This window comes from Ctenopharyngodon idella, chromosome 24 (genome assembly GCF_019924925.1).
Source record: "Ctenopharyngodon idella isolate HZGC_01 chromosome 24, HZGC01, whole genome shotgun sequence".
NCBI lineage: Eukaryota > Metazoa > Chordata > Actinopteri > Cypriniformes > Xenocyprididae > Ctenopharyngodon > Ctenopharyngodon idella.
Window position 1 is genome coordinate 20,853,410 of NC_067243.1, and position 20,462 is coordinate 20,873,871.

At 36.3% G+C, this 20,462-nt stretch overlaps 2 protein-coding genes and 1 long non-coding RNA gene across 5 annotated transcripts; 2 read left to right on the top strand and 1 right to left on the bottom strand.

The window, feature by feature from the left end:
- Positions 1-233: 233 nt before the first annotated feature.
- ubl7a (ubiquitin-like 7a (bone marrow stromal cell-derived)) lies at positions 234-12,126 on the top strand. Of its 2 annotated transcripts, XM_051884572.1 has the most exons (10): positions 259-698; positions 3,392-3,511; positions 3,693-3,775; positions 3,891-3,975; positions 4,053-4,110; positions 5,565-5,698; positions 5,816-5,865; positions 5,946-6,122; positions 7,945-8,055; positions 11,461-12,126. In XM_051884572.1, the coding sequence occupies exons 1-10, from the start codon at positions 515-517 to the stop codon at positions 11,596-11,598; spliced, it is 1,140 nt and encodes a 379-aa protein (XP_051740532.1). In that variant the 5' UTR covers positions 259-514; the 3' UTR covers positions 11,599-12,126. The 2 variants fall into 2 exon arrangements, with proteins under 2 accessions (XP_051740533.1, XP_051740532.1); XM_051884573.1 differs by lacking the exon at positions 7,945-8,055 and having other exon boundaries at positions 234-698.
- Positions 541-13,444, bottom strand: LOC127507449 (uncharacterized). Of its 2 annotated transcripts, none has more exons than XR_007928354.1 (3): positions 13,296-13,444; positions 3,390-3,537; positions 541-686 (listed from the first exon to the last, which is right to left on the bottom strand). It is a non-coding gene; the product is annotated as an uncharacterized LOC127507449 (long non-coding RNA). The 2 variants fall into 2 exon arrangements; XR_007928353.1 differs by lacking the exon at positions 541-686 and adding an exon at positions 1,392-3,156.
- Positions 12,947-19,945, top strand: acot19 (acyl-CoA thioesterase 19). The gene is made up of 10 exons (XM_051884571.1): positions 12,947-13,400; positions 13,559-13,658; positions 13,913-14,103; positions 14,569-14,738; positions 15,067-15,186; positions 15,296-15,378; positions 15,488-15,581; positions 15,669-15,749; positions 15,848-15,989; positions 19,602-19,945. Exons 1-10 carry the CDS (start codon positions 13,205-13,207, stop codon positions 19,724-19,726), a joined length of 1,302 nt encoding a protein of 433 aa, XP_051740531.1. The 5' UTR covers positions 12,947-13,204; the 3' UTR covers positions 19,727-19,945.
- Positions 19,946-20,462: the final 517 nt, after the last annotated feature.

The window sequence follows — 20,462 nt, forward strand, 5'->3', positions numbered from 1 at the left end:
GTATTTTTTATTTCAGTTTAATTTTGGTTATCTTAGTACATCACGTTAAACTAAATGAAAATGAGATATGTTGCCTTTGCAACTAGGCTAACTGAAATAAAATAAGTTTTTCATATATTTTATTTTTTTCAGTTAACGTTTATTTTAATTCAAGTTACAATTTTTTTTTAATTTTTTTTTATGTTTTTAGATTTTTTTAAACTAAAAAAACCCTGGTCGTGGGTTCTCTGAGAGACACACTCGTCTGTTTTTCACTTGTACTGCTGTGCTTCAAAACTACACAGCTACACTGCCCCTTCTGTTCATAAGCGAGTACCACAGTCTGTGGATACACCAGGAAAACTACGATTCCCAGATCCACTGTCTTTCCTGCATGACGTCATGTTGCACGGATGAAAACAGTCGCTTGATACTATTTATTTCAATGCAAAAGACAGATTGCGTTTACAAGATTGATAGATAGTGATAAAAAAAGCACATCATCTGCGCGCAGCTGTAATACGTTATCAGATCAATGGCGTTATCAGAGTGGCGTCTATCCTTAAAGCTGGTGGATCAACCATCTCTTCCCAAGTCAGTGCTGCAGTTTCCAGAGACTGAACCTGGAGATGTTCCTCCCGGCGAGTATCGAGTTTCCACTCTCAAGCAGTTGGTGTCGGCACAGATCCCAGATGCCATACCAGATCCTGAGCTCATAGGTAACATATAACAATACATAAGACTCATTCATAATATTAGGTGACACAGTATTGCAGCATTAATATCGTTACATAGAGTTTGTATTTATGCTATAATCTGATGTGGAACTCAAAGTCAAATTAAAACCGTTAAAAGTTATAACTATAACGGTTTCATTTTGAGCTGTCCAGCCCGTTATGGCAAGCCTTTTTGCGTGTATTCCTGTAGACTAAATAGTATGTTATTATTAGTGCTTATTTTATATTATATTATTTTGTACTAGAAAGCAATTCATAGTGACTATAGTGATCAATTTCAATAACTATTTAGGTTAGATATTGCTTTGCTGATACTTACTATAATAATTACTTGTAACTATTCCATTGTTATGTAAACAATAAGGTATGAGAGGCTGTACTGTATCGTGAATAAGTCACAGCTGAAAGGGTTGCAGGCACGACGCAAACCCCTTCAGCCGTGACTTATTCATGATACAGCACTAGCCTCGAGTACCTTATTGCTTTTATAAAACGGTTACCACACAATACAAATATTAAAGCCAAAAATATATATCAATGCAACTTTCATGAATTAAACTTTCTCTAAAAACCTTCCTTCCGCCGGAAAAAATAGTCCCTGACCGTGAACAGCAACAGAAGTTACATTATTATGCCATTAGATGGCGGCAAAGACTGTCTTTATGTAGCAAAGACTTTTACATTGAAAAGACTGAATTGTTGTGAACACGGAACAAGACGCAACTGACAAATGCTTTGACTAGCGCTGTCAGTCACGGGAAAACCCCTTAACTGTTAAAAGGACAAGATATTGCATCGGACATTTAAACAGATATTTTTTTATTATGAACATAGGACTGACCTGAAGGAAAATGTTAAATCTGAATGCAGGTAATAAACTCACTCACTCGATCTCACAATACTCTTCTACATAATACAGTAAGCTTCAATGAACAATATCAACTGAGAACAAACCGTTTACGTTGCTAAGAGTGGTTGCTTATCGTGAATAAAGCACAGCTATTGACCAATCAGAATCATTATTGCTAACTAATAATGGTAGTGAATTCTTTGGAATTCTGTGGTTCAGATACAAACTATTCTAATGTGAATACTAATATTCCAACTGTTGGTACCAAATCCAATTTTTCTGGTAACTGCTCAATAGTTCCCTATTTGTTTCCTAGTCACTATCTTAATAGTTACAAGTATCTATTCCAGGTACCTATTCATGACACACTGTCTATCCCAGTTGTTAGTAGTAACATTTCTTTTTGCTTGTCATATGTAATGACTACTCAGAATGGCTACTTTATAGTTTAACTGCAAATCTTACTAGTAGGATGCAATTTCATGGTTAAACAGTAACAGAAATCGTGAGATTTTTTTTATTAATACAATTTATGTGAAATCACACTTTATCAATAACTTATATAATATAAAATAAAGGACACATTATCTTAGGTTTGTATTAGAAGTCTATCAGGCAATTATATGTATTTGTCCATTACAGGGTGGAAATTAGTCTTTTGCTTAAAAAGTGTCTGTAATATATAATATAATGCATTTATATATATACCAATCAGGCATAACATTATGACCACTGACAGTGAAGTGAATAACACTGATTATCTCTTCATCACAGGATATATTAGGCAGCAAGTGAACATTTTGTGCTCAAAGTTGATGTGTTAGAAGCAGGAAGAATGGGCAAGCGTAAGGATTTGAGCGAGTTTGACAAGGGCCAAATTGTGATGGCTAGTCAGAGCATCTCCAAAACTGCAGCTCTTGTGAGGTGTTCCCGGTCTGCAGTGGTCAGTATCTATCAAAAGTGGTCCAAGGAAGGAACAGTGGTGAACCGGCGACAGGGTCATAGGCGGCCAAGGCTCATTGATGGACGTGGGGAGCAAAGGCTGGCCCGTGTGGTCCGATCCAACAGACGAGCTACTGTAGCTCAAATTGCTCAAGAAGTTAATGCTGGTTCTGATAGAAAGGTGTCAGAATACACAGTGCATCGCAGTTTGTTGCGCATGGGGCTGCATAGCCGCAGACCAGTCAGGGTGCCCATGCTGAGCCCCGTCCACCACCGAAAGCACCAACAGTGGGCATATGAGCATCAGAACTGGACCACGGAGCTATAGAAGAAGGTGGCCTGGTCTGATGAATCACATTTTCTTTTACATCACGTGGATGGCCGGGTGCATGTGCGCCGCTTACCTGGGGAACACATGGCACCAGGATGCACTTTGGGAAGAAAGCAAGCCGGCAGAGGCAGTGTGATGTTTTGGGCAATGTTCTGCTGGGAAACCTTGGGTCCTGCCATCCATGTGGATGTTACTTTGACACGTACCACCTACCTAAGCATTACAGGACTTAAAGGATCTGCTGCTAACATCTTGGTGCCAGATACCACAGCACACCTTCAGGGGTCTAGTGGAGTCCATGCCTCGACGGGTCAGGGCTGTAAAAGGGGGACCAACACAATATTAGGAAGGTGGTCATAATGTTATGCCTGATCGTGTATATATAAAAGTTATTGAGCTTGAACTGTATGTCTTATAAAACTTACATATGTCCCTTTTATGATGAAATGTAAAGACACTTTCATGTTTTTAAAAAGTATTTTTTTTTTTTGTCAAGATTGAACAAGAATTGAACAAGATTACAAACAGTTTTCCCATTATCTCCTCTTACAGAATTAGTGTACTGTGGTAGAAAGTTAAAGGATGACTTGACTCTGGAGTCCTATGGGATTCAGTCTGGATCCACTGTGCACATCCTGAGAAAGTCATGGCCAGAACCTGTGATCCATCCCGGTGAGTCAATGCAATCATTTGTTCTTCTGTGGAACACAAAAGGAGACGTCAGGCAGAATGTTCACGCTGCTCTTTTACATACAACTGAAAGTATTTAAAGACAGAAACTGTCAAGCTCCAAAATCAGACAAAAAGTTCCATAAACATAATCCATTATTTACTCCTCTATGTTCTTCTGTAGAGCCAGTGGACAAGGTTGCAGCTGCGAGGGAATTTCGAGTCTTGCAAGCAGCTCTTCACACCAGCACTGCTTACAGAGATTCGGTAGGTTGACTAGACTGTAGGTGAGCGGCATACCGATTCAGTGCTACCATGAGTGTCTCTGCTGGTGGTTCTGGATGCTTGGGTACTTTTTCAAGTAGCTCTTCACCCATTCCAGGTGTTTAAGATGCTAAACAACAAGGAATCCCTCGATCAGATCATCGTGGCAACACCTGGGCTGAGCAGTGATCCTGTGGCTCTAGGTACGTTCAGAAGCAGAAATGATTTGTGATGTGAGGCGTGTTGAAGACTTATTTATGTTTATTGAATATATTTCCAGGGGTTCTTCAAGACAAAGACCTCTTCATTCAATTCACAGACCCAAGCATGCTTGACACGTGAGTGAGCATCATTACAGTAAAATTAAATGGCTGCTTTTTCTTTATGAACCGCCCTGACTCATCCATAAAAATACTAATAAATTATTATTAGTAGTATTATTATTAATATTAATAAAAAATAAATCAATAATGTTATATGTGATGAATAATAATGATAATTATTATTATTATTATTATTATTATATTAATAATAATTATAAAACAACACAAGTAATAATATCAATTAAGTTATTAACTAATCAATATTAATATTGTTATTTGTATTATTATTTGTATTAATAAAAATAATATATCAATACTTTTGTTATTGTTGCTAATGATAACCATTATAATTATATTGTTAATAATAACAATAATAGTAATAATAAAAACAACAAAAATAATAAATCAGTAATGTTATTATCAATTAACTAATCAATATTAATATAACAATTGTTATTACTATTAATAATAAATCAATAATGTCATCATTAATTAATTTATATTAATATAATAATAATAAATAATTAACTTAATGTATATAATAATAATAATAATAAATACTTTTGTTATTGTTGCTAATAATAACAATCATAATTATTATATTGTTAATAATACTAATAACAATAATAGTAATAATAAAAACAACAAAAATAATAAATCAATAATGTTATTATCAGTTAACTTATCAATATTAATATAACAATTGTCATTACTATTAATAATAAAAATAATAAATCAAAAATGTCATTATTAATTTATATTAAAATAAGAATAATTAACTTAATGTATATAATAATAATAATAATAATAATACTTTTGTTATTGTTACTAATAAAACTATTATATTATATTGTTAATAATAATAGTAGTAATAAAAAATCAGTAATGTTATTATCAGTTAACTGATCAATATTAATATAACAATTGTTATTACTATTAATAATAAAAATAAATCAATGTCATTAATTTATATTAATATAATAATAATTAACCTGAATGAATGAGGCATTTATATAAAATAGTAAATCAATGATGTTATTATAACTAGTCAATGTTAATATAATAATACTAATTATTATTATTATCAGAAGTAGTAGTATTAATAATAAGAATAAGATTAATATTAATAAATCAATACTGTTATATGTAATTATTATTATTATTTTTATTATTATATTGTTAATAACAATAATGGTAATAATAAAAACAAAAACAATAATAAATCAATAATGTTATTATTAATTAACTAATCAATATTAATATAACAATTAATAATAATAATAAATTAAAAATGTTATCATGTCACATCTATCATGTCACATCTCAGAAGTAAAAGGGGTTGTGAATGCCATATCGTGTTGACTTCCTGTTGAACCTGTGGTTTAACTACTCAAAATATGACATTTGAATTGTCTGTGCTGCACTTTGGGTTAAAGACTATTAAACCCCAGTCTTAACTGTCTCACCAGATTGGCCAATTCCCACCCGGCACTGGTAAATGCCATCATCCTGGTGTTGCACTCGGTGGCTGGTAGCGTGCCACCCCAGCAGAGTGCCAGCTCCTCTAGAAATGTGTCTTCTAGCTCTTACAGTGACATGCCAGGTGGGTGTCCATTTAAACGCAATTTAAGTGAAAAATTGCCCACCATTAACATAATATGACATATCATTTTTGTGATCCAATGTAGATTTAATGCATAAAACTTTTTTTAATCTACAGGAGGTTTCCTCTTTGAAGGCATGTCTGATGATGAGGAAGATTTCCAGTCGGTTTGTTATGATTTACTGTTCTTCATTAAGAATATGTGCATTTACGATATTGGATCCTAAGCCTACTTTATCATCTGTAGGTGAATCGTGGTGGGCCGTCCACACTTGCTGGTGGTTTTGCCGGCATGAGGCCAGCTACGCTCGGTTACAACGGAGCCGTGGGCCCCAGACCCATCACTCAAAGTGAGCTGGCCACAGCTTTAGCCCTCGCCAGCACCCCCGAGAGCAGTGCTGTTACACCAACTACAGGAAACCAGGTACAGTACACTTCAATAGACTACACATCCCATTACTGATGTATAGATACACTACTGTTCAAGATTTATGTTTCTGAAAGAAGTCTCTTATGCTCACCAAGACTACATTTATTTGATCAAAAATACAGTAAAAACAGTAATATTGAGAAATATTATTACAATTTAAAATAACAGTTTTCTATTTTAATAATAATTTATTCCTGTGATGCAAAGCTGAATTTTCAGCATCATTGCTCCAGTCTTCAGTGTCACATGATCCTTCAGAAATCATTCTAATATGCTGATTTGATGCTTAAGAAACATTTATTATTACTATCAATGTTGAAAACAGTTGTGCTGCTTAATATTTTTGTTGGAACTGTTAAACATTTTTCAGGATTCTTTGATGAAGAGAAAGTTCAAAAGAACAGCATTTATTTCTACTAGAAATCTTTTGTAACATAAATTTATTTACTGTTACTTTTGATCAATTTAACCCTTTGGTGCTGTTCGCGTGTCGGTCAAAAATGACTAAAAATTAATTAATATTTTGTATTTTAGGGGATTTTATGGTACTAAATTATATTTACGCTGTAGTTATAATCCATTTATTGACGTTTTGAGCATAGACCTGAAAATTAAATTTCCAACTTAAACTGTCATAAATTTTGAATGCTTTACAGCACAGACTTTTTAAAGATGACACAAGGCAGATTGTTGCTGAAGTGAAAAAGTTTTAAAAAGTTAACAAAAAAAGTTACAGAATTGTACGTTTATTGTTATGAAAAATGCACAAAAATACTATTTTAAATTTTTATATGAAATATATATTTAAAAAAAACACGTTTTACTCTAAAACTGCAATAAAATCAAAGCCATACATCTAAACAAGTTGTGTTCCAAATTTGAGCTTGATATCTCAAAAAATGAGCTTTTGTTTGGCCGCAATACCGAAAGTTTTCACTAGATGAAATTCGTCTCCCATTCATTTCCAATGTGGTCATTTTTGACCGCGAGGAGCACAAGTGTGACTATTTTTTTCGAATCATGTCCATGATTTTTTTTTTGTGTTCACATAGCAAGTGCCAAAACCTTTACCAAGTTTCATACCATTCGGATGAAGTAAAAAAAAATTTGGTCAAAAATGACCGCACTAGAGGGTTATTAATGCATCCTTGCTCAAAAAAAGTATTAATTTCTTACTGTTTAATCTCACTGACCTCAAAATTATCTAAAGTTAATCTTAAAAACATTAACTGAATTTCACTGTTAATTGTAATCTTTGGCAGATCACAAATATTAATTTTTTTCTTACTGTATTTTATAATTTTGTCATGCCCAAATTCACTTGTAGTTTTTATAAATAATTGATTTTAGTTTTTAGAGTTTTATTTTGAATTTATTTAGACAAAGTAGTATAAAAATTAAATATTGTAAATAATTAATGTATAATTAGTGTAATTTTAATAAAGTATAATTGTGTAATAATTTAATACAGGATATCTTGTTCTGTATGAAAGCTTGTTTCTGCCACAGAATAAAAAGAATAAAGGTAATTGTGACTTTTTGTCTTGCAATTTAGAGTTTATAACGCAGTTGCGAGTTAATATCTCACAATTCTGAGAAAAATCATCAGAATTGCAGGATATAAACTCATAAATCTGAGTTATAAAGTCTAAATTGCGAGATATAAACTTGGAATTCTGTGGAAAAAAGACAGAATTGTGAGATAAAAAGTCGCAATTACCTTTTCCATTTTTTATTCCATGGTGGAAGCAAGCTTCCATATGTTTGAGCTTTGCAGACGCTAATAAAAAAACGAATATGTCTGTGTCTGTGACAGGGTCCCTCTTCAGGAGTGTCCCCTATCCCTGCAGGCACTCCTATAACGAACGACCTGTTTAACCAGGCACTGCAGCAGGCCCTGCAGGTCTCCAGCATGTCCAGCTTACATGTGAGTAACCACCAAAGATCCAGTGACAATTTGGACGAACATTATCATTATAGTTCCCATCATCAGCACTTCAAACATCTCAAATAGAGATGCATACATTCTTCCAAACAGTGTTGGGGAAAGTTACTTTTAAAAGTAATGTGTTGCAATATTGTGTAACTCCCTAAAAAAAGTAACTAATTACTTTTTATGGAAAGTTATGTGTTAAGTTACTGTTGCATTATTTTTTTCTCACCTGGTCTGGACATGCTTGTTTGAAAAAAGTTCTATTTTTGGCAAATGTAAAGGTCCTTTATGGAGCCCCGCACATGACACGCAAGAAAAAAAATTAAATCGTGCGCACGATTTACTAATTTGTTCCCTTACGAATCTAATTACTAATTCGTTCCCTTTACTCAATCGTGCGCACGATTTACTAATTCATTCCCTCGATTTACTCAATCGTGCGCACGATTTACTAATTCGTTCCCTCGATTTACTAAATCGTGCGCACGATTTACTAATTCGTTCCCTTGATTTACTCAATCGTGTGCATGATTTACTAATTTGTTCCCTCGATTTACTAAAAAAAGTAACTAATTACTTTTTATGGAAAGTAATGTGTTAAGTTACTGTTGCGTTATTTTTTTCTCACCTGGTCTGGACATGCTTGTTTGAAAAAAGTTCTATTTTTGGCAAATGTAAAGGTCCTTTATGGAGCCCCGCACATGACACGCAAGAAAAAAAATTAAATCGTGCGCATGATTTACTAATTCGTTCCCTTACGAATCTAATTACTAATTCGTTCCCTCGATTTACTAAATCGTGCGCACGATTTACTAATTCATTCCCTCGATTTACTAAATCGTGCGCACGATTTACTAATTCGTTCCCTCGATTTACTCAATCGTGCGCACGATTTACTAATTCGTTCCCTCGATTTACTAAATCGTGCACATGATTTACTAATTTGTTCCCTCGATTTACTAAAAAAAGTAACTAATTACTTTTTATGGAAAGTAATGTGTTAAGTTACTGTTGCGTTATTTTTTTCTCACCTGGTCTGGACATGCTTGTTTGAAAAAAGTTCTATTTTTGGCAAATGTAAAGGCCCTTTATGGAGCCCCGCACATGACACGCAAGAAAAAAAATTAAATCGTGCGCACGATTTACTAATTCGTTCCCTCACGAATCTAATTACTAATTCGTTCCCTCGATTTACTCAATCGTGCGCACGATTTACTAATTCGTTCCCTCGATTTACTCAATCGTGCGCACGATTTACTAATTCGTTCCCTCGATTTACTCAATCGTGCGCACGATTTACTAATTCGTTCCCTCGATTTACTCAATCGTGCGCACGATTTACTAATTCGTTCCCTCGATTTACTCAATCGTGCGCACGATTTACTAATTCGTTCCCTCGATTTACTCAATCGTGCGCACGATTTACTAATTCGTTCCCTCGATTTACTCAATCGTGCGCACGATTTACTAATTCGTTCCCTCGATTTACTCAATCATGCGCACGATTTACTAATTCGTTCCCTCGATTTACTCAATCGTGTGCATGATTTACTAATTTGTTCCCTCGATTTACTAAAAAAAAGTAACTAATTACTTTTTATGGAAAGTAATGTGTTAAGTTACTGTTGCGTTATTTTTTTCTCACCTGGTCTGGACATGCTTGTTTGAAAAAAGTTCTATTTTTGGCAAATGTAAAGGTCCTTTATGGAGCCCCGCACATGACACGCAAGAAAAAAAATTAAATCGTGCGCATGATTTACTAATTCGTTCCCTTATGAATCTAATTACTAATTCGTTCCCTCGATTTACTAAATCGTGCGCACGATTTACTAATTCGTTCCCTCGATTTACTAAATCGTGCGCACGATTTACTAATTCGTTCCCTCGATTTACTCGATCGTGCGCACGATTTACTAATTCGTTCCCTCGATTTACTCGATCGTGCGCACGATTTACTAATTCGTTCCCTCGATTTACTCGATCGTGCGCACGATTTACTAATTCGTTCCCTCGATTTACTCGATCGTGCGCACGATTTACTAATTCGTTCCCTCGATTTACTCGATCGTGCGCACGATTTACTAATTCGTTCCCTCGATTTACTCAATCGTGCGCACGATTTACTAATTCGTTTCCTCGATTTACTAAATCGTGCGCACGATTTAGTAAATCGAAGGAACGAATTAGTAAATCGTTCACACGATTTAATTTTTTTTCTTGCATGTCATGTGCGGGGCTCCATAAAGGACCTTTATGTAAATCGTGCGCACGTTTTAGTAAATCGAAGGAACGAATTAATAAATCGTGCGCATGATTTAGCCTACTATTTTTTTCCTGCATGTCATGTCCGGGGGTCCGTAGTCCTTTCACACCAAAAGTGAAATAAATAAGCCTCAGTTTGAAGGAAATGCAAATTCACGCCTGTACAGTAGAGGGCGCAACTCAAACAAACCTTCCAAGGGAGGTGTCAGTCAATAAATGGGAAAAAAAAAAAACTTGCGTTACTTATTTGAAAAGTATCTCAGATATTTTGTTGTACATTTAAAATTAATGCATTACTTTACTAGTTACTTGAAAAAAAGTAATCTGATTACATAACTCGCGTTACTTGTAACGCGATACTCCCAACGCTGCTTCCAAAGACTACTAGCACAGCTCATTTGCTCACATCTTATTTCTTTTTCTATGCATTTAAGTCCGAACACAATATGATTTTCCTTTTTGAAATATTTAGATTTTGTTCACACTTGGCAGGTTTGGTTCGATAAAAACAAACTGCGATTGCTGTTAGCATGGTTCATTTGAATAAGTGTGAACGCTGATAAGATGGGTCTCGGTCCGCTTTCAAACGAACTCGGTTTGACGGAAATATGAACGCAACACAGACCAAAGACAGGAAATGATGTCACAAGATGCGACCCTAAAAAGGACGTAATGCTCAAGCATACCTGCTTTCTCTTGTCACACGAGCTACATTACACATCACAGTTCAGTACAGGCGTCGGAAACACATCTCCTTTGCAGCAGATTTTCGTTTGTGTGTGCGTCGTTGCTTTTTTGACTCCTTTATACTTTTTCTAAACTCTTTGTGAGTTCACAGCTGGTAAAAGTACCATCGTATGTACACACATACAATGAGCGCATTTAGCCCAGAACACAGCATTGTTTTGGATGTTCAGCAAGTTCCGTCACAAAATTTTTTTTGTTTGCTTCTTTGTTTTGTATCTTTAGGTTCGGTTTTAAAAATGATAGTGTGAACGTTAAGTGAACCAGGACTGAATGTATCATTTTGTTTTTGGTCCAGACCAAAAGAACCAAGTGAACTGAACAACAAGTGTGAACACAACCTTAAAGTAGCATTGCTGATTCTGGAGTGACTCTCTTTCATAATGTGTGCAGAATCAGTGGCAGTCGCAGCTTCAGCAGCTGCGGGACATGGGCATCCGTGATGAGGAGCTCATCCTGAGAGCCCTGCAGGCCACGGGCGGAGACATCCAAGCTGCCCTGGAGCTCATATTCGCTGGAGGCGCACCATGAATCAGTTCTCTTAAGCAAAACATTATAATGATGTTACAACCAAGGGTCCCTGCACTCAAAGGCAGATTTACCACTATATATTTAATGTTTTAACTACCTATTTGATAGTGTGATTTATCTTTAACTTATATTTAAGTTGTACTTTTCAATATGTACATTGAATGCGGTGCTATCAGCTGACTTTTTTCTCAGAAAATAGATATAATTCTGACTTTTTTCTCTCACAATAGTGAGTTTATATCTCACAAATACTTGCGAGGAAAAAATCTTGAGGGGAAATAGTTGCAATTACCTTTTTTTTGTTTTTTATTCCGTGGCAGAAACAAGCTTCCATAGTTGAGGGCCCACGCTACAATATATCACATTTGTACACTTCTGCAGTGTTAACTGTTAATGTACTGTGTTTGTTCATTGCTCATTATTATCCTGGCAAATATTGATAGCTAAACGCTACATTTTGCCTGTTCAGACAATCATTGTTATGTTTTGATTTGTCATTTATTAAAATGTTCCTTGAATACCAAAAAATTTGTTTCACTGTAATTATGACATATATAAAATTATGAATTATAAACAGGCCCTGTTTACACCTGGTATTAAGATGCGTTTTGGTCGATCGGATCAGACACACCGTTTTCACCTTGTGTTTTAATCCGTCTCTTTTGTCCACTTTCAACCACTTCTGTCCTGATTTCTTCAAGAGCAGGGTCTATGGGTGGGTAAATATATGGCGATTTTCAGATCTTTCGATCTAATGGACAAAATAAGCTCACACAATTTACATTTGAATTGAACGCAAAAGGAGAAGACGGAAAAAAATACGGAGTGCAGCAGATTTTGTTTCTGATCTGACAGCCGCAAGACCACGTTGAACGCGGTATGTTTTAGAAAACTTGGGTCTTCAATCGATAAAGCTTAAAGGGATAGTTCACCCAAAAATGAAAATTCAGTCATCATTTACTCACCCTCAAGTTGTTCCAAACTTTTATACATTTCTTTGTTCTGCTGTACACAAAGAAAGATATTTGGAAGAATGTTTGTAACCAAGCAGATTTCGCCCACCATTGACTACCATAGTAGGAAAAAAAAAAGCATGGGAGTCAATGGTGGGCGAAATCTGCTTAAATGTCAATAAATCACAAAAATTACCATAATAATAAATTTATATAAATATTACATCTACAGTAAATACAGTACAGAACATACCCAATATTCAGTTAACAAAAGTGGTGTAAATTGTTTGAGTGCAATTTATTTGCTTTAGGAGGTATAAATGAAAATAAATAATAAACAACTTCCCCATAACAAAACTAGAACAACTTGATTATATTGTGCATAGTGTTCTAAAATGAGCCTTTTATGATAGGATATGTCACTTTGGTCAAACTATCTAGTCTATATAAGGCATTTATCATCAGTTTCAATAATCTGTTAGGTTTTTATGGGCTTAATGTTTATCGATGAACTTCAGAACCAAATAAGGAGCTGTCTGTGTGAACTGGCACCCTATAGGACAATGACCAGGTGAAACGTCTTATAAAATCCTTTGCCACAGTTTGTTTTCAGACATATTCAGCGATTCCAGTTTCCATTTTAGAGGTATAAAATGGCCAACACAGAGTCGAGTCCTTTACTTTCTGTTCATCCTTCAAGTTGCTTGGTTGATGAAAAAATCGAGGTAGAAGTTAAGCACTTACCTGCCGATTCCAAAATCACTCTTCACGCGCTGATTCACTCTGACGATGGGGACGATTGGGAAGCGTTCGGCCATTACACCAGTGACTCTTCAGGGACCGTTAAAGGTACACTACTTCATTTTAAACTCGCATACAATCATACTTTTGTGTCTTTTGGCGCGCATATATATATATATATATATATATATATATATATATATATATATATATATATATATATATATATATATAATTTAGAGATTCACTGAATTACTATTACACAGTTTCCAGAGATAAAAGTCTTGGTGGGACATTTGAGGGAGTTGAAGACATGGGTCTGCTGTGGAGCATGAGACCTGTTCCTCAAAGTAAACCAGGTCGCCGGTAAGTAAATAGAGAGAAAGAGATAAGCAACCGCACCACCCCTGTTATTGCGTGAATGAACTTATTATTTAAAGGGACAGTTCACCCTAAATTGAAAATTCTGTCATTGTTTACTTCCTACATGTCGTTCCAAAACTGTATGCTGTTTATTTTTTTCTGAGGAAAAACAAAATGAGAACTGTATCAGTTTTGCCCGTGTAAATTTGCTGTAAAAGGTGACAGCTCATTTCACGTATTCCGATTTGAATTGACAGATTTCGGAAGAACAATGTCCAGACACCAGTTAAAGTGGTGTTTTCCGTGCATGAAGGACACCTTGATAAGGGCTTCAAGCATCGCACACCCCTCACATCAGCTACTGCTGAACGCTGGTATTTGACCCCTGATGTCCAGAGGGTTGAAGTCGCAGAGCGTGGGATAAAGGGGACACTCTTCATTCCCCCAGGTATGGATTAATGATTAGATGTTGTCTTTGCCAATATATTGGTCTATCATTAGTATTTATTTTAATTGTATTTTTAAATCATTTTTATTCATATTTAATTATAATACTCTAAATATAAAATAATAATAAAATAAAAGTAATAATATAAAAAAATAAGCTACATATAGGCCTAATAATATGCAAAATTGTTCATTTATTATTAAATGTCATTATTTAAACAGTCATAGACAGCATGCAGGATATAAGTGAGGTTTAAATACACCTCAGTGCTATGAAGGATTCAACTCAAAACATTCAGAAACAGCACATGAAATATGTAGTTTTCTTGTCTGACAAGAGAAGCATCTATTTTAAAACCAACCTTTAACCTTGTATATTTAGATGAATGTAAATCATTGTACATTCTGTCTACATTTATAGAGGCTTAAGGGACTCCATTTATATGCATGTGGTTTTGTAATGCAGGTTCTGGACCCTTTCCTGCCGTGCTGGACCTTTGGGGAGGGCAGGGGGGTCGTGTTGAGTATCGTTCAGCGCTCCTGGCTTCCCATGGCTATGTCTCACTGGCCCTGGAATACATCGGGCTCCTGAATGCTGAAGGAAAACTCCAGCATGTGGACAACACCTACTTTGAGGTACATGTGTGCTACAAAACAAACAAAAAAATATATAACAAATAAAAATATAATTATCCTGGAACATAATCATTACTATTTTTAATGTTTTAAAGAAGTCTGATTTGATACTCATTAATGTGACCGTGTGTTAACGCTGAAGTGATAGTAAATGATTAAATTAAATGCTAAAATGGATTAAAATGAATTTTACATCTAATTAAATCAATAATGCAGAATTTTGCAATATCTCATACAATTTTATTCACACATTACAGAGGTAAAAAAATAAGGTATATACTCTAATATACACCTTCAAAGTATTTAAAGCATGTCACATCATTTTTAGACTGCCTTCACATTGCTAAAAAAACACCCCAAAGTTTGTCCTGACAAAATGGCAGTGATGGGGATGTCATTTGGGGTCTCTGTAACGCTGGGTTTGACGGCATACTCAGAAATTATAGAGGTGAATGCATCTTAAGTTCCCATTTACATCAATACATTGGAGATTTGATGCAAATTCAGTGATGCAATGTATTTAATTTGTTTTCTGTTCTTTGATAACAACTTTTCAGCCCAAGTGCGTGGTTTGTGTTAGTGGGAGTCACATAATGCCGCTCAAAGGATCTTTGGCGGATGTCTATGCAGAACTGCAAAAGTGAGAAACACAATTTTTCCATTACAGGCATGATTTGGATGCATTACGTTATACAAACTGCCTATGTTAATGATTAACTGATAACAACTGTCGTTCTGTCAATTCCAAGGAACGTAGACAAAATCCGCTATGATGAAAAGATGAGAATAATTTGGCGGGATCTGTTGTTGCCAATACCAGATGACCCTTCCAAGAAAGTTAAAGTATGAAAATGATGCATTTGCTATGTAATTTTTTACTATAAAGAGTCATGTGCTTGCAGTTCATGCAGTGGGTTTTGTTTTCATCAGATGGATGAAATCAAATGTCCTGTTTTATTAATCGCTGGTGAGGATGATCAAAACTGGCCAGCATCAGAATCTGCAGCGGATGTGAGTCATTCAGTTTGATACATTAAATGTTTATCTTCAGCACTTTCATTTAATCTCAGTCCAGTCATGATGCTCAAATCTAATGGCCTCCTCCGCAGATGAAGAAGATGATGGAGAAGGCTGGGAACAGTCATCTCCTAACTGTTCTCTCGTACCCTGGAACAGGTCATCTTATTGAACCGCCCTACAGCCCTCATGTCCGATTCAGTGACTTCAAGTTACTGGAGGCAAAGACCAAAGGTCAAAGTCTAAAACATCAATATAAAAGCTAGTTGTTTCACTGAGTTTGAGCTGTCTAGCCCTTGTATTATGGTAAATTGTGGGTAAGATTGTTATTTTCTGGGTTGAAAGTACTTTGGTATGATAGACAGACAGATAGATAGACAGACAGATAGATAGACAGACAGACAGAGAGACAGACAGATAGATAGATAGACAGATAGACAGACAGACAGACAGACAGATAGATAGACAGATAGACAGACAGACAGACAGACAGATAGACAGACAGACAGACAGACAGACAGATAGATAGACAGATAGACAGACAGATAGATAGACAGACAGACAGACAGACAGATAGATAGATAGACAGACAGACAGACAGACAGACAGACAGACAGATAGATAGATAGATAGATAGACAGACAGACAGACAGACAGACAGATAGACAGACAGATAGACAGTTCAGTCTAGGCAGCACCGCCCTAGAACACACGATGCAGTACACTTATCTCGGCCTGATCATCACTGCATCAGGGAGTTTCAGTATGGCAGTGAATGCTCTCAAAGATAAAGCTCGAAGAGCTCTATACGCCATCAAGAAAAGATTCCAAAACATTGAATTACCAATTCCAATCTGGTGTAAAATCTTTGATAGTGTGATTCAGCCCATTGCGCTGTATGGAAGTGAGGTTTGGGGTCCACTCAGTGATCAGAGCTACACTAGATGGGACAGACATCCAACAGAAGCCCTACACACAGAATTCTGCAAAATGATTCTAAAACTACAAAGAAGGACACCTAATAATGCATGTAGGGCAGAATTAGGCCAATTCCCATTGATTATTAATATGCAAAAAAGATCCCTCAAATTCTGGATGCATCTAAAATCAAGTCCCACAGAATCGCTACATTTTAAAGCATTACAAACCCAAGAACTGAACCCTGAAAAAAGTCCCCTCAGTCAGCTGGTTCTGAGACTTACTAACCTGACTAACTCTACTAACACTAACCAGTCTCAGACCAGCACTGCTTCTCTTCCAAACATCAAGATAAACCAAATTATCAGACAATCTAAAAATACATATCTGGAACATTGGGATCAGGAAACTAAAACACAAAGTAAATTGCAATTCTATCGAACTCTAAAATCAAATTGTGAATTAGAAGAATATCTCCAAAGTGTCAAAGATGCAAAGCAGAGACGGATCCTGACCAAGTACAAGCTCAGTGAGCACAGTCTAGCCCTCGAGACCGGCAGACACAGAAAGAGCTGGTTACCCAGAGAGCAAAGGGTGTGTGTTCACTGTAGGACAGGAGAGATCGAGACAGAGACGCACTTCCTTCTTCACTGCCACAAATACATATCTATAAGAGATCTGTACTTAAATAAATTCAGTAACTCAATAAAGAACTTTACAGCCATGACTGAAGTAGAGCAAATAAAGATAGGGAGAGGGACAGACAGCAGCACTGGCTGCGAGATATGTGTGGATGTGCCACAGCCTGAGAGACAGCAGGTGAATGTGTGTAATGTGTGTAATGACCTCAGTGTGTTTCCCTACCATCCACCACAGTGACCCTCAGTACGTGTGTGTATACAGTGGGTACGGAAAGTATTCAGACCCCCTTAAATTTTTCACTCTTTGTTATATTGCAGCCATTTGCTAAAATCATTTAAGTTCATTTTTTTCCCTCATTAATGTACACACAGCACCCCATATTGACAGAAAAACACAGAATTGTTGACATTTTTGCAGATTTATTAAAAAAGAAAAACTGAAATATCACATGGTCCTAAGTATTCAGACCCTTTGCCCAGTATTTAGTAGAAGCACCCTTTTGATCAAATACAGCCATGAGTCTTTTTGGGAAAGATGCAACAAGTTTTTCACACCTGGATTTGGGGATCCTCTACCATTCCTCCTTGCAGATCCTCTCCTGTTCTGTCAGGTTGGATGGTAAACGTTGGTGGACAGCCATATTTAGGTCTCTCCAGAGATGCTCAATTGGGTTTAAGTCAGGGCTCTGGCTGGGCCATTCATGAACAGTCACAAAGTTGTTGTGAAGCCACTCCTTCGTTATTTTAGCTGTGTGCTTAGGGTCATTGTCTTGTTGGAAGGTAAACCTTCGGCCCAGTCTGAGGTCCTGAGCACTCTGGAGAAGGTTTTCGTCCAGGATATCCCTGTACTTGGCCGCATTCATCTTTACCTCGATTGCAACCAGTCGTCCTGTCCCTGCAGCTGAAAAACACCCCCACAGCATGATGCTGCCACCACCATGCTTCACTGTTGGGACTGTATTGGACAGGTGATGAGCAGTGCCTGGTTTTCTCCACACATACCACTTAGAATTAAGGCCAAAAAGTTCTATCTTGGTCTCATCAGACCAGAGAATCTTATTTCTCACCATCTTGGAGTCCTTCAGGTGTTTTTTCATGTGTCTTGCACTGAGGAGAGGCTTCCGTCGGGCCACTCTGCCATAAAGCCCCGACTGGTGGAGGGCTGCAGTGATGGTTGACTTTCTACAACTTTCTCCCATCTCCCGACTGCATCTCTGGAGCTCAGCCACAGTGATCTTTGGGTTCTTCTTTACCTCTCTCACCAAGGCTCTTCTCCCCCGATAGCTCAGTTTGGCCGGACGGCCAGCTCTAGGAAGGGTTCTGGTCGTCCCAAAAGTCTTCGATTTAAGGATTATGGAGGCCACTGTGCTCTTAGGAACCTTAAGTGCAGCAGAAATTTTTTTGTAACCTTGGCCAGATCTGTGCCTTGCCACAATTCTGTCTCTGAGCTCTTCAGGCAGTTCCTTTGACCTCATGATTCTCATTTGCTCTGACATGCACTGTGAGCTGTAAGGTCTTATATAGACAGGTGTGTGGCTTTCCTAATGCTGTGTGTACATTAATGAGCAAAAAAAAATGAACTTAAATGATTTTAGCAAATGGCTGCAATATAACAAAGAGTGAAAAATTTAAGGGGGTCTGAATACTTTCCGTACCCACTGTATATGTTAAAACTCTGTGGTATTAAATGTTCAGACATGTTCTAATTTGTTACACTGTTAATTTAAGTTTAAGTTATGTTATAATATTTGATAGTGCTTTAATATTTGATATTTTCTTCTATTATACAGATGTTTTTATTTTTGTTTTATGTATATATGCTTTGGCAATATTGTGTTATTTACAGTCATGCCAATAAAGCAATTTTGAATTTGAATTTAGATAGATAGATAGATAGATAGATAGATAGATAGATAGATAGATAAATAGATAGACAGATAGATAGATAGACAAAAAAAGACAGACAAACAGACAGACAGATAGACAGACAGACACAGATAGACAGACAGACACAGATAGACAGACAGATAGATAGATAGATAGATAGATAGATAGATAGATAAACAGACAGATAGACAGACAGACAGACAGATAGACAGACAGACAGATAGACAGGCAGACAGACAGACAGATAGACAGACAGACAGATAGATAGACAGATAAACAGACAGACAGACAGACTGATAGATAGATAGAAAAATAGATAGATAGATAGATAGATAGAATATGCTGTTTATGGCATGTGTTGTATTTCAGGAGGTTGAAGTGACTTTGGTTTGCATTGTAGTGGTGGTGCTTTGGGGAGGAGAGACGGTGCCTCACAGTCGAGCTCAGGAGGAGTCCTGGCAGAAAACTCTGGATTTTTTAAAGGAGCATCTCTATGACAACAACAGAGAAGTTACACAATGCTAATCATCATGTATGTGTATATATACACAATCTTCATTGTGCCTTTATATAGTAATAATGAATAGATTAATAGCAGGTTGCGTATGGCGGCTGCCAAACCTTGGCTGTCTGGTCAGGTAAATGCAAAGTAATATTTTTATTGCAGGATTAACAGAGTTATATTACTACCTGTGACATATAATTTGTAATTGTTTAATAAAAGAGAAAAGCAAGTAAATTAAAGCGATCTGGTTGTTATATTTATGTCACATGAGTTCAGCGGTGCTGCAAATGTGTCTGTTTACAATGTAGTTATGAGTATTGTAGCCAATCACAGTGTAGCAAATTAGCTCAAAAGCATTGTTTGAAATTCAGCAGATCAACAGCCATGAGCAAACCATCAGTTTAGTTCTAACATGCCCTTCTTTAAAAGGGGCAAGGATACTTAATGTATCAAATAATGAGACTTTGATACTAATGAAGTTTGATACTTGCATGTCTCGCCAATTTGAATTAAAACTGTCCTGATGCAATTTGTGGAGGCTCCCGTTGAAACTTTGCTGATAATGTCTTGTTAAAAGAGAACCAGTTGAATTCAGAGGACTTTTGGTGAATGGAACGTCTAGGCCGGAGCCTGGCACAAGCTTGGGGTTCCTTAGAAGCTTCTAGCTTCTTAGCATCGTCTTCACATCAGCATTTTTTTCAGTACAGGAAAAGAGAGACCGTGATCTTGTGATCAGTGACTTTAAAGGGTGAAGAT